Below are 15,010 nucleotides of genomic sequence, written 5' to 3' on the forward strand. Positions count from 1 at the left end.
ATTCTTCAGTAACGAAAATACTGAACTCTCGGAATAAAATAGTTAACATATCGACAAACAGAATAGCAAATATTTTCTTTGAGTACCATGTTTTGATGTTTTTAAAGCATTTAGATCAACTTTCTTGTGACAAGCAATGAATTCGAGATAAAGAGAGAGTGAGGCGGGAAAATAGAGTAGTTTTACAAAGGTACATGGACTTCGTTATGCGTGACATACTGTAATAAATACAGAGATGGTGGGGAAAAAAGAGTGAAGTTCGTTTACCTCTGATTATCTACCGAAGTGTACCTAAATTGTTTGCCTTCACTTCTGACATCTTGTACGGTGAATTCGGCTAATCTACGAAACTGATGGCACTCTGCCGACACATGCGTACGTTGTATATGGTCCCCAATAGTGCCGTGGTATGAAACCAGAACACGCATTTGAAGTTGTGCTTATCGGTCGGCATTTTGAAGCGGTGTTCCCATCAGCGTCTTAAAACGTTTCAGAACCGTTTTGGACATTTTTAACGACAAAAATGTTTTGTCGTTCCTATACAGTGCTGTTATAACGTTGTGAAAACGTTTCAACCGAAACGCGTTTGAACAATTTTCACATCGTTTCAGCTAAAACGGTTAGGCTGGAACAGTTTAGGTATTAAATGTAAATACTTTTTTGTGTCTTTTAACTAAGACCTTTGCATCATGGAATAAAATATGACGTAATACTAACAACGTATTGAGTGTGAACGTTAAAACGCTTTCAAAACGATATAAAAAGGCTTGTGGGAACCGCTAACTAGTGGATATTGATTAAAACATTTTTCATGAAACAGTTTGGGGACGTTTTAGAAGTGGTTTTAATGGGAACTCATCTTAACATATTATGATACATTCAGGCAGATTGTTGATGCTGACGAGGTGTCAGTTCTGGATAGTAAAATGTATGAAATTGGTGATAGACCTAATCTATTTTCTTTTTCTTTTTTGTTTCTTTCTTCTTCTTTTTTTTTCTTTTTTTTGGTGGCCAACACGCAATAACTCCATTAATTTAAGTGCATTACTTCTTTGACATCAACTGGGCAGTGAAATAGGCCTCTGCACTCTCCTTTGTATTTGGTAGTTATGAATCACAAAAGTAAACTACAAGTAAATCTACATTAACTTAGTTAACTTTGAAGGAGGGGTGGAATGTTTTATTTAATGACGACACACGTAACATAATTTAAATACGGTTATGTGGCGTCAGACATGGTTACGGACCACACAGTTGTGAAACACTGGCTAGAACGAGAAATAGCATAATGGGCACACCGAAGGGAATCGATCCTAGGCCGATCGCGCGTGAGGCGAGCGCTTTACCACTGGACTATGTCCCATACCTAGTTAACTGTAGATACACATGCATATGTGAGGTAAATATTTTTTGCGAACATGCATTGCACAAGTAGGCATGTTTACAGCGGATGGGGGAACCCGGAAGAGTGTTAAGAATAAATTTTAAACGAATGGAACTGCCTAATAATTTTGTTTTTAAACTTATTTTACTGTTGTTTGATTTAGGAATTAGTTTGCATAATATTGCTATTTCATTTTCCAAATTTATTCTTTTTTCCTTTAAGAAAGACAACATTTCAATAGTGATGTTTGTCAGTACCGTAACGGAGGTCAGTACCGTAACGTGGAAGTCAGTACCATAACATAAAATTAAATTATTCATGTGTTAATAAAGTATGGATGCAACATCTCATTTCAAACGAAATACTTTAATAAACGGTAAAAATGTTCTACTGCATCGAAACTACCTCAAGATTTTCCTTTTAAAAGTATTCATTTTGCACGTTGTTTTTTAAAACGTGTCACTTTAAATTAGTTATTTATTATTTAAAGTCATTAGAAAAACAAATAAGAAACTCAGCTTGTAGAAAACCTTTCAAATTTAGTTAGGGATAAAAAGTGTTGATGATGTATGTTTTGTTATTAATTTGTGATTAATTTATAATTTATATGATACTGACAAAATAAGCGTTTGACCTAGTTTCGATATGGTCATTTATTATTTTTCTGGATTAAAAGTGCGCTGCTAACACTGAAATATGATCCCCTGGTGTTTATTCTATAAAGTAATTCAGTAATTTAAACAAAAATAGTGACTTGTTATTTTTGAAAATACAAACTTGAATTTGGGACTTTATCTGATAATAACCCCTAAACTATATGAATATTTTACTTTACATAGTAACACATTTAAATGATGTTTATGCATAAAAAAATTATATTTATTATGCAAAACCGTGATCTTGCTTGTGCAGGTGCAGCGTGTAAACGTGTTTATTATTATACATGTATTAACCAATAATTAGTTTAAGTATCCTGTTTGACCAAAATAAATAAGGGTCGTTAAGTACTGTTTTAAATACTGTTTCCTACGTCTGATGCCACGTACAGACCGTTGCATTGGGTTAGATCATTTCGGAAGGAAGGAAATGTTTTATTTAACGACGCACTCAACACATTTTATTTACGGTTATATGGCGTCAGACATGGTTAAGGACCACACAGATGTTGAGAGAGGAAACCCGCTGTCTCTACTCCATGGGCTACTCTTTCAGATTATCAGTAAGGGATCTTTTATAATATGCACCATCCCACAGACAGGATAGTACATACCACGGCCTTTGTTACACCATTTGAGGAGCACTGGCCGGAACGAAAAATAGCCCAATGGGCCCACCAACGGGAATCAATCCTAGATCTGGCGAGCGCTGTACCACCGAGCTACGTCCCGCCCCAGATCATTTCGGAGTTCACTTGTGAGAATAAACTTACATGATGGTGACTAGCACAGGCGCTACAAGAAGAAACCCAACACGCCTATAGATCCGAAACATACACTGAACTACTTTTAGATAAGGGTGTCAGGATATTTTACTTGTAGCATTACGTTTACAACATGTATCCTTGTCATGATTTAGTCACTGAACTTTCTATTTACTATGGCGTCAAATATAAAAAACTGTATGCATATTTAGATAACTACCAAGTCTTGAAATGCGAAAATGTACAGTCTTAAAAGGTAAGATGGTTGAGGTGTGTGTCCATGATAACGTGCTTGAACATTATGGGGAAATGATACTATTCGATCAAAATTTAAGTCATTACACCATCTTGAAACTGTCACATATTAGAATGAAACACCCGAACTTATGCAGTTATGTGTATAAGAACTAAAGCTAGCCTACTTCTTCCAGTCATTACTGATAAAGTAGTTTAATAAATGTGTAAAGGAAAAAAATAGTTGTTCCTAAATTTTCCAAAGAAGGAAACGAAAAGAAGAAGATTTATCTTACGGCTCGTATAAACTAAAAAGCGGGATGTACCAAAGAAAGATTAAATTACAGATTAACCAATCGATAACATCTTTTATACCTTTCGTTATTTTATTTATTTATTTTTTAATTTTTTAAAATACCCATAAACAAGATACATTAGCTCGCGACTAATAGAGTTATAATAACAGTGATATATTATCGGGTATATTTGTAGTTTAATACAAGTGGATTTATATATTTATCGAGTGTATTGTTGACATTCACGTGTGCACATGGTAAATGGTCGAAAATGTCTGCTGTGAAAAGAAAATCTCTTACTGACAAACAGTTTACATCTCATGCTGATGCTGTTAGTGTGTTATTATTATTTCTACATAAACGAAACCTTACAATCACATTTTGTTGTTCACACAAATATGTATACGACAATTGGTATATTATAATCATTCAATGGTGTATTTTCACTATGAACCTATAATCGGAAGAACATTTTATTAAATTATTATATATATATATATATTTTTTTTTTTTTAAATGAACGAAACATTGTATCTCGTATTCTTGTTATCAGTAAAAAAAAATATGAGTCTAATAGTGGCAGATCATTTAGCATATAATATGGTCTAGTGCCCTGTTATGGTGGGTGCCTCAGAGCCAGGCAATCTCGCTACAGGCACAGGGCGATTTGGTCACTGACAAGATAGCCAGTAATCTCATTTACTGTTGGTTGAAGTCACTATACATTATACATGTAACTTGATGAGATTGACCGGCCTCGGTGGCGTCGTGGCAGGCCATCGGTCTACAGGCTGGTAGGTACTGGGTTCGGATCCCAGTCGAGGCATGGGATTTTTAATCGAGATACTGACTCCAAACCCTGAGTGAGTGCTCCGCAAGGCTCAATGGGTAGGTGTAAACCACTTGCACCGACCAGTGATCCATAACTGGTTCAACAAAGGCCTTGGTTTGTGCTATCCTGCCTGTGGGAAGCGCAAATAAAAGATCCCTTGCTGCCTGTCGTAAAAAGAGTAGCCTATGTGGCGACAGCGGGTTTCCACTAAAAACAGTGTCAGAATGACCATATGTTTGACGTCCAATAGCCGATGATAAGATAAAAAATCAATGTGCTCTAGCGGCGTCGTTAAATAAAACAAACTTTATTTTTATTTTGATGAGATTGTGGCTATGAATATGTTCAGTAAACTTTTTTGTGGGTGTTTTTCAGGATAATTTATTTGCTGAGAAAGTTCCCAATTCAGAATCTGACGATGAGGAGGAATCTGACTCTAGTGACTCGTCCGAGAGTGAATATTCTGGTCTGGAGGAGGAGCCCGACACTAGCGATGATGAAGATTCGGTAAGACAATAATATTCAGGTTTGCCACGACCAATTTGAGAATGGTTAGGCCTAAAATTTGAGTGCACGTTCCTCCTTGTGGCATTTGGAAATTTCAAAGTACTTTAGATGCTCTCTGTGCACTAACTTTTTCTGTTGTCAAGATGCGCAATTCTAATGTAAAAACATATTCTCTGCGACATAGTCAAAATGTGACCGGTTTTCGTTAAAACTGCTGTCAACATTCACAGGAGTTATCTATTTTGATTCGGTAAATGCTAGAACATAGTAGAATAACAATACTGTCATGGACAGACAGCGCAGATAGCTGAGGTGTGTGTCCAGGACAGTGTGCTTGAACCGTAATTGGATATAAGCTAAAAAAATAAGCTGAAATGAAATGAGTAACAATGGAAAATGTTTGTGGATTTTTTTTACTGATGTTTGTATTTAAGTTATTATCGCTATATTGAAAAGAAATAACACCTTTCCTTGACTTCATTTACATAAGCCCCTGCGCGTGCTGTAACCTCACCATGGTGCAGGGGTGTAACATTCTCTTTGAGAATGGCCAATACAGCACAAATTGAAATTTTGAGTAAAAGTCAGTATCTATCTGTGATTTGTGTATTTTTGCACAGTTCTTTACACCACTGTTTTTATTAAATCTTGAATTTTTATATTGATGTTGATCATCATCTTATTTGTTTGCAAATTGCATTACCATAGTTTGACACCAAATAGCCAATGTATTTTTCGTGCTGGGGTGTCGTTAAACATTAATCAGGGGTGCACAAATCGGTTGTCCACGCGCCCGGGACAACCAAAATATCTTGCGGGCAACCATTCTTTGTCAAACACTTGCCCGACAGGCAACCAAGAAAATCATAAAACAAGTAAAATGAAAAACAAAACTTCACGACACTCGGACAGTTACGGGCAATTCAAAAGTATCGAAACTGATAACTTGACTGACAGGCGATATAAATATCCACCCTAACGCTGCCATCCACTCAGCGTCCACCGTGCATGATTTTGACAAGTTCAATGCAGACAGATACGTTTCAGAATGGTGGCTATTAGCAAAGGGCACAAGACATGTGAAAGGCCACAAACTACACCAACAACCATCCAGTTCTGAGCTAAAAATTTGGCTAAGCCATTTTCTATCTTCCGATGTGAACAATCGGTTACATAATCTATCCGACACCTAACATATAATAATAATACCAAATATTAACAGGGATCTCGCGACTGGTAACGAGAAGAGGAGTCATCAAGAATTCAGCATAACAATGTTTGCTTATTTTAATAATCACAGTTATTAATTTTAACGGCAACATGTATGCAAGAAAAGTCTGAAAAATCTGTAGCGTGTTATTTTAACTGTAAAGTCTTTGAGCCAAAGTAATAAAAACAGACCGAAATTGCGTGTCAGTTTCATTACACATGCTAGTTCAGGGCCAAAGACAAGTAGGCTAGGGCCGAGTTCAGCTAGACTGAGCAAAACAAAAACATTCGCTAAACTGGTTTATGCACTTCACGTTAAACCCAATGTCCACATCGGGAACCAATCACATAGTTCGCGAACGTTTGGAAAACGTTTGTTGGCTGTTCTCAGTGTGCATATAGGTCACGCTTGACAGTCAGCCCAGACTGTTGCACGTGTCACAAGACATTGTTGCAGACATTAAACAACACGATTACACACAAGTAAATCTTGATGTAAATTTGTGAGAAAAAACCCCACCACCAAATAGTTGTTCACATCAATGGTGTTTGTTTATTTCCGTTGTCTTTGTTAATTTCGCACTCGTGCATTTCGAGATCGCAGGAAAGGAACTTGCAGTATTTATACAAATTGAGGTTAAACGTACACTGAATACAATTAGTTAAAAATAATCATATTTGTTAGATAAAATATTATATAAATTTATTGACTGTGAGCTGACATCTCAAAAGTTGCTAGATTTTAAAAAGACCGTAAAATTTGAATTCATAATCTTTTTAATCGAAACCTTTTGACGTAAATGGATAATAATTGTCATAACGTGAAGTCAGCATTCTTAGGCTACGTATTTTACAAGCTGAAATCAACAACAAGCATTTAACACAATGCGGAAATCAACAAAATGGCGCAAATTACGAAATTGTTGGGGTGTGGAATAGATGGGTTACTTTAAAATACAATTAAAAGCAGTTCAAACCAAAATAAAGATTGCTATTTTACAGAAATAATGAGCACTGTTTAAAAAAAGAAGAGTATTGGCTCTCAGATTTTTATTAATGCCATAGGCCTTAGAATTTGGATTGATTTTGCAAAGGGCATTGGCTTCCAACTCTGCATATCTCCCCTCACCCACTGAACAATCAAAGTAATATATAAACTGCCCCTACCCCCATTGCTGTCTTTTGATTTTGATCAGGGGATAGTTTTGTTATTCAGATGTATTCCAGTTTGTACATAATTAGCTGAAAAAGATGCATTTTCATATTCATATATAAATATTCTATACAGTACTACACAAAACAGTTTTGGCTAAAACTTTTTCATTATGGCAAATAAAAATCCCATTTGGCAATTTTTTTGGCTACAGGTATTTTTAATCCTGGATGAGCCCTGAGTTCATTAAAGTATTATGACTGTGACAGCCCAAGCGAGATCGAACCGCCTCTGTGGATCCATTCAGGTTTTTTCTTGTTCCAACCAGTGCACAATAACCGGTCAACGGCTGTGGTATGTGCCTTCCTGTCTGTGGGAAAGTGCATATAAAAGATCCCTTGCTGCATTAGGAAAAATGTAGCGAGTTTCCTCTGAATTACCAAATGTTTGACATCCAATAGCCGATCATTAATTAATCAATGTGCTCCAGTGGTGTCGTTAAACAAAACAAACTTTTTGTTCAGCCTAAGTGAAGATGAGCTGTAGATAAATAATGTCAAAAAAGAAATAAAACTAAACTGATAAGTAATGATAATAATAAAAACATTTTAAATTTCAGTTTCATTTTAAAGACAGTTCAAAATTATATTCATAAAACTTTTTATGAAATACTATGTGGGCAACCAAGAGATGATGTTGGGCAACCAAACTTCAGCTACTGGTTGCCCACCGGGCAACTATCACAATTTCACTTTTGTGCACCCCTGATTAATTAATTCATTCATTCATTTACATAATAGCTTCCCATTTTACGTAATGAGATAATATATTGAGGTTTATCATAACAAAAGGTGAGATTTTAGTGATGTCATTCAGTCAAAATATAGTAAATCATAAAGCAGTGAAAAGTTTGTAATTGCATTATTTAAGCTTGAGAAAGAGGAATTTGGATGATTTTATTTATTTTCTTCATTTAAAAAAAAAGTTTATATCTGTCACTGCTATAATATATACAGATGTGTATGTTACATTTGCTGGATTCAAACTAATGATGGAAACAATAGTATTTGTTTTTGTTCCTTGCATCAGAGTTAAAGTTTATATCTGTCACTGCTATAATATACTACTCAAAAGAATTTAAGGGTCAGACGATATTTTCGACATTATTTTCTGAATGTCAATTATATTAGCTAGACCATAATGTCACGCATGGTATTGTTCCATTTTGACAGAAGTGGGTCTAAGCAACCCATAAATAATTAAAATCCACTGTCATTGACACTGTCAACTAGTTCTAATGGCGAAAACATGCTTACATTTGCACGTAAATTAGGGCGAAAGCGAAAGGTCTGCTAAGTGCCCATAACTTGCTTTTTCACAACGCTTCATTTGCACGCTTTGCATGTGTATTCCATGTTCCCAATGCTGAATTTCCGTATAATTGGAGCTTGCGTTCGTGTACGGTGCACACTCCAAATTCGACAATGGTACGACGTAAACTGACTATCGAAGATCGAGGAAGGGCTATTGCTTGGCTTCAGGATGGCAATACGCAAAGAAATGTTGCTCTGAGACTTGGTGTCAGTCAGAGTGTCGTTGGCCGACTGTGGCAACGGTACCAAGCAACGAATTCTGTTCGAAATCGTCCACTTTCGGGAAGACCCCGAAGCACTACAAATAGAGAGGACCGCTACATCACCAATATGGCTCTATGTCAACGCACAACCACTGCACGCCGATTACGTGACAATCTGCGGACTGCGACTGGAACTCGAGTGTCTGATCAAACCATACACAATCGTCTGAGAGCCAATAATCTACGCTGCCGTCGCCAGGCTGTTCGACCACTCCTACCACGTCACAGAACGGCCAGACGTCACTGGTGCACGCTTCATCTGCGGTGGCAACGTGTTCAGTGGGGTCGAGTGATGTTCACTGATGAGTCCAGGTTTAGTCTCCAGTTCAACGACGGTCGGGTTCGTGTCTACAGACGTCCTGGGGAGCGCTTCGCTGACGTTAACGTTAGACAACGTCACCGGTTCGGTGGTGGCAGCGTCATGGTGTGGGGCGGCATCTCTATCCACCACAGGACCCCCCTCTATGTGGTGGATGGCAATCTGAATGGAATCCGCTATCTGAATGAGATTATCCGGCCGTTGGTTCTCCCAGGCCTTCAGCAGATTGGCGGCGGGGCAGTTCTGCAGGATGACAATGCCAGACCACACCGCGCCAGGGTGGTAACGGACTTTCTCAGACAACAAGGTATCGCCAGGATGGATTGGCCAGCATATTTGCCTGACTTGGCCCCAATAGAGAACGCCTGGGATGAATTAGGCAGGAGAGTTCGGGATAACCATGCCCCTCCGGCCAACCTTCATGATCTGGGTCAACTTCTTATGGCAGAGTGGCAGGCCATTCCCCAAGAGTTCTTCAGACGTCTGATCAACAGCATGAGGCAACGATGTGTCGAGTGTATTTACACACTATTAAACGAATGTTCTAATGTGTAAAATCCATGTTTGACAACCTTCAACTTTGACAGAATGTCATGTGACTTTCTTGTATACAGTGTCGTTTATTTGTGGGTTTTTGTAAATATGGAACAATAAATTAAATTTTTGGTGTAGTTTACATCATCAATCTAATACACTCTGAAACTTATTTGGTTTTAAATTTTTGACCCTTAAATTCTTTTGAGTAGTATATATACAGGTGTGTATGTTAAATTTGCTGGCATCAAACTAACGATGGAAACAATAGTATTTGTTTTTGTTCCTTGCATCAGAGTTAAAGTTTATATCTGTCACTGCTATAATATATACAGGTGTGTATGTTACATTTGCTGGCATCAAACTAATGATGGACACAATAGTATTTGTTTTTGTTCCTTGCATCAGAGTTAAAGTTTATTTTGTTTAGCAGCATCACTGGAGTACATGGATCATCAAGCATCAGCTATTGGATGTCAAACATTTGGTAATTTTAACATATAGTCTTAGAAGAGAGGAAACCTGCTACATTTTTTCCATTAGTAGCAAGAGATCTTTTATTTACACCATCCCACAGACAGGATAGCACATAACATGCACATACCAATCGAGGTGCACTGGCTGGAACGAAAAATAGCCAAGACTGTACACGTCAAGCAAATGCTTTACCATTGGGCTACATTCTGTACCCCTTTGCATCAGATCTACAGCACCTACTGAGCTAACTGTTGACTCAAAAATAAATTCAGTATTTGAATTCTTTTTAAATTAAAGTTAATAATAAAAGAACTTTATGTTTGCCTAGATTTCTAAGGAATTCGTTTTTTTCAAACAGTAAAAAACCCACTAATGACACCAAAATGTCTTAATTAATTTTTTTATTAAAGATATATAGTTAAACATATTCTGCAAACATTTTATTTTTAAGACACTATTTTATGATATACCTAAGCAAATTCTAGAATTTTTATGTTTTTCTTTTATCCAGGATTCTAAAATGCCATCTGATTCTGATTCGAGTGGTAATGAGTCTAGTGAATCTGATACAGCAACCTACTCACTGAAGCAGACGGACAGCAAGACAGGATCAGCCAAGCAGAAGAAAGGTTTGAAAACTGAGGCCAATACGAATGAAGGACAGACAAGTGAGGAAAAGCCTGACGAATATGAACATGATTCTTCTGATGAGGAGGTAAATCAAGGTCTTTTCTCGATCGGAATCAGTTGTTTTAAAGGGAAAATTTTGTTCAGTATCGTGCGACGATTCACTACGCAAGTTTTAGAGATCGCTACACAATTTTAAAACATTAAACAGGAGTTGCTAATCAATTTTCAATTGACAAGCAAATATCACTAATCAAGATTTTGAAAATAAATGTTCCCTGTTTGAAATTGTTTAAAATTGTTATTAAAACTTGTGTGTCATTGTTTTGAGAACATATTAATATATATATTTGTCACAAATGGTATAAAAGCATACAGGCCACCACATTTCACTGTTTTATTCATTGGTAATAAAATTAAGTATGCCAAGCAATAGGCTTTTAACCAATACCTACACTATAAGGGTAAAACCCTTCAAATTAGATAGCTAGGCTAGTATAACTCCCCTTCTGTCATTGTATTCAGTGCTATACAAAAACAGAGGGGGAGGGGTGGTCCGTTGAGATTTACTAGAATAGGGACTTAGGACAATAAGTACAACCTTAACACGAAACTAGGATTCACAAACAGACAGCACACACACCACATCAGTACACAGGGTGCATTGACTAATGATACCAATGCCCCCGCCCCCATTTAATGTGCTGTACTCTAATAAGGAACCGAACAAAAGAATACCGGTTCAGAGTACACAATTGCACTGCACCCAGGGGAAGCTAAACAAAAGAATACCAGCCTCCCCTACCCAAACCCCAAATACTTGCTGCTGGTAGTCTAACTTGGTAAGTGGTGATATTGACGAGGAGGACGCCATGGATCACCCCAACAACAACACCTGGACAAAATCCCCCGGAACAAGAAGCCTTGCCTACCGGTGTCAACACAATTGCACGAGTCTTCCCTGGGTTGTCATGCCACGACCAGAAGAGGTCAGGCCCTTTCTAAAGGGCCCTATGGGCAACCTAGGGAGACGCCACAGCATCTTAGAGGTCTAATTAACGAGCTACTCTCGATTCACTAATGTCAAAACCTATATTAGCTCTGCCAATTACTTTTTGACCAACCGTTCAAAAGTGCACCAAATTTCCTCATTCAAAATTGCGCACCTTTTCTCTTTGGCATATAATTGCTCCATTCAAATTCCATAGCACCACCACACACACACACACACACACACCCAAATTGCTACCGACTTGGTTGGGCTGCTGGTGCTCCCTTGCACCTGTCAGTGCAGGCGGTCCCTCCTCCCCCCCCCCCCCACCTTTCCTGTTATGCCCATGACAGGTGTGCCCTACAACAGCTTGTTCTGAATGTGTACGTAAAACCCTATGACCTGACCTGACATTTCACTGAAACTATTTTTTGTGTTAGGTTGTCAATATGATGTCAGCAAAATCACTGAACCAAAACGTCCGTTACCCATTATCATCGAACATAAAGCACCTTTATCATGATTACCAAAAAAACTCTTTCTGATGGGTTCCAATTATCCTGATGCCTGGCATAGCAAAGCGATTTTATACTACATTTGTGACTTTTATACACTGACAAATTCACACAAAAGTTTACAACAGTTCTTACAATCATACTCGTACATTTCAAAACAGACATCAATCAATTTCTTTCAATGTTTTTTATAATGAGGTAATTTTCCCCACTTCATTGAAGGATAATATTGATATTTTTTAATGGCATCATCCAAGTAAATTGTATAACATCAGAAAATTTGTAATTATACATTTTGTAATGAAAAAGGTACAACACCTGATTGCGTATTGTACAGCCAATTATCTGTTATTATCAGATTTACATATCAAGAAATGGCCTGATAATGTAGGTCAGACTATAATACAATGTTTTTTTGCAATGTTTTTACCACATTTTTGCTCTACTCTGTCAGATTAATAAATGAAGGTTATTAATTTGGATCCTAATACAGTTTTATATGTTTCTTTTCTGTTTTTATTTTTTGATATTAAAATCTAATCTGCACTAAATTAATGTTTTGACTATTAAATTATGGATAATTCTGTGTTCTTTTTAGGATGTTAGAAATACGGTTGGCAATATTCCACTTGAGTGGTATCGTGAGTTCGCCCATATTGGTTATGATGTTGAAGGCAGAAAGCTTATCAAGCCAGCGCAAGGAGACGAGTTGGATGAATTCCTCAATAAAGTGGACGATCCTAATTATTGGTAATTAACATTTAATCAATTATTTTAAATTTTAATTTTGACGACACATTAGTACATGATCCTAATTGTTGACAATTAACATTTAATCAATTATTTTAAATTTTAATTTTGACGACACATTAGTACATGATCCTAATTGTTGACAATTAACATTTAATCAATTATCTGTTTAAATTTTAATTTTGACAACACACTAAAGTCTTAACCAAATTGTTAATAACTGCAATAAATTGCTCTCTTACCTTTATTTTTCATTAGATTTCCCACACATTTTGTCCAAACAGAAATCTTGAAAAAACCCATTACAATGACACAGATTCCACATACTAGATGATAACTATGCCACCTATATCAACTTTCGCTGAGATTGCCTAAGGGCAAAAACATGTAATTTTGTGCAGACTGTCATGTTGCCTTTTTATGGAATACTCTCCAAGAGGGGTGAAAGGATATGATGTGACCTAACAATGTCATAACGTGTTGTGATATAAAAGCAAACACGATATTAATTACGCCACTTATTTTGGAGGCTTCCATCTCTATTGAAGAGTATTCCATAAAAAAAGTAAAATGGCAGATAGAAAACTGCATGTATTTTGCCCTATGCGATCTCAGCGCAGTGAATATCGATGACATCCTTACAGTCTTGCATATGGAATCTGTGTCACTGTAATGTTTTATCCCCCGATTTTTGTCTGGACAAAATTTGGGGGAATTTTAACTGTAATTAAAGGAAATAGAGTCATTTATCATAGTTGTTAACAATTTGGTTTGGACTTTAGTAGATTATTCTAATTATTGGTAATTATTTAAATTTTTAATTTTGATCACAAATTAATAGACAATCCTAATTAATTATTATTTTTCTTTTGACAACACACATTACAATATTAAAGATTTATCTTGTTTCATTTTGTATTTCCTTTTCAAATTAATATTAATATCCATTCTCTGTAATTTGATTTTGTGCTTGTATCCAATTATTCTTGCATGAAAAGATCCCTTGCTGTTCTTTTTGTAGGAGTTAGTAGCAAGTATGGTGGCAGGTGGTTTTATCTGTCAACAACCTGTCAAAATAACCATATGTTAGCTGTAGTTTGAAATGTGCTGAGGTGTCAATAAACATATATATTATTTTTCTTACTTTAAAGAAATGACAGATATGGATGAACCATGTTTAAAATGTATATGTTGACAGGCGAACGGTCACCAACAAGATGACGGGACAAAAGGTTCTGCTTAGTGCCTCCGATGTGAAGATGATACAGAACGTGCAGAAGGGGAAAAGTCCAGCTGGTTCTCAAAGCATGTATGAGGTAAGAACATTGTGAAAACCGTTTGTTTTTGTGAGGGGGTTTCGATACAGAATTTGTTTATGAGTGGGCGGGATGTAGCTCAGCGGTAAAGAGCTCGCTTGATGCGCGGCCAGTCTGGGATCGATCCCCGTTGGTGGGCCCATTGGACTATTTCTCATTCCAGCCAGTGCACCACGACTGGCATATCATAGGCCATGGTATGTACTACCCTGTCTGTGGAATGGTGCATATAAAAGATCCCTTGCTGCTAATCAAAAAGAGTAGCCCATGAAGTGGCGACAGTGGGTTTCCTCTCTCAATATCTGTGTGATCCTTAACCATATGTCCGATGCTATATAACCATAAATAAAATGTGTTGAGTGCGTTGTTAAATAAAACTTTCCTTTCCTTGTTGATGCATTTGTCATATCATTGATTTAAAGTTGTAATTTTGTACTTCACTAGTTCAAACAGTTCAGTTGTATTAAATTAATAAATAAAACAAATGTTACCAATGTTTTTACCATTATTGTTAAACTGATTGAATCTATAATATATTGATTTGTTTATTTGTATCCTGTAAAAAAGCAGATGATATTTCTGTTACCAAAATTTAAAGTTGCAATATTTCTTGTTTTGAAATCAAATTCATTTTAATTAAATTAATTTATTTAATTTTTTCAGCCCTGGATTGATTTTTTCTCATATGATACAATGCTGCATCCTGTTACCAATCGACCTGCTGACAAAAGGAGTTTCATTCCTTCAAAATGGGAAAGGTTGAAGGTAAAACTAGCAGTTGACTGTAATACAATAGTCTGGTTGTGTCCA

The 15,010-nt window shown here is 36.6% G+C and overlaps 1 protein-coding gene across 1 annotated transcript in view; it reads left to right on the forward strand.

Annotated features, from left to right (window-relative positions):
- The first annotated feature begins 3,535 nt into the window (after positions 1-3,535).
- Positions 3,536-15,010, forward strand: part of LOC121388364 (ribosome biogenesis protein bop1-like) — a 29,094-nt gene continuing 17,619 nt past the window's right edge. Inside the window, exons 1-6 of the mRNA XM_041519662.1 lie at positions 3,536-3,665; positions 4,542-4,673; positions 10,513-10,716; positions 12,733-12,884; positions 14,083-14,200; positions 14,864-14,965. Coding sequence (XP_041375596.1) covers positions 3,606-3,665; positions 4,542-4,673; positions 10,513-10,716; positions 12,733-12,884; positions 14,083-14,200; positions 14,864-14,965 — 768 coding nt within the window. The 5' untranslated portion in view covers positions 3,536-3,605. The remainder of the gene's footprint in view (positions 3,666-4,541; positions 4,674-10,512; positions 10,717-12,732; positions 12,885-14,082; positions 14,201-14,863; positions 14,966-15,010) is intronic.

The sequence above is a fragment of the Gigantopelta aegis genome, chromosome 14 (genome assembly GCF_016097555.1).
Source record: "Gigantopelta aegis isolate Gae_Host chromosome 14, Gae_host_genome, whole genome shotgun sequence".
NCBI classification, from domain to species: Eukaryota; Metazoa; Mollusca; class Gastropoda; order Neomphalida; family Peltospiridae; genus Gigantopelta; species Gigantopelta aegis.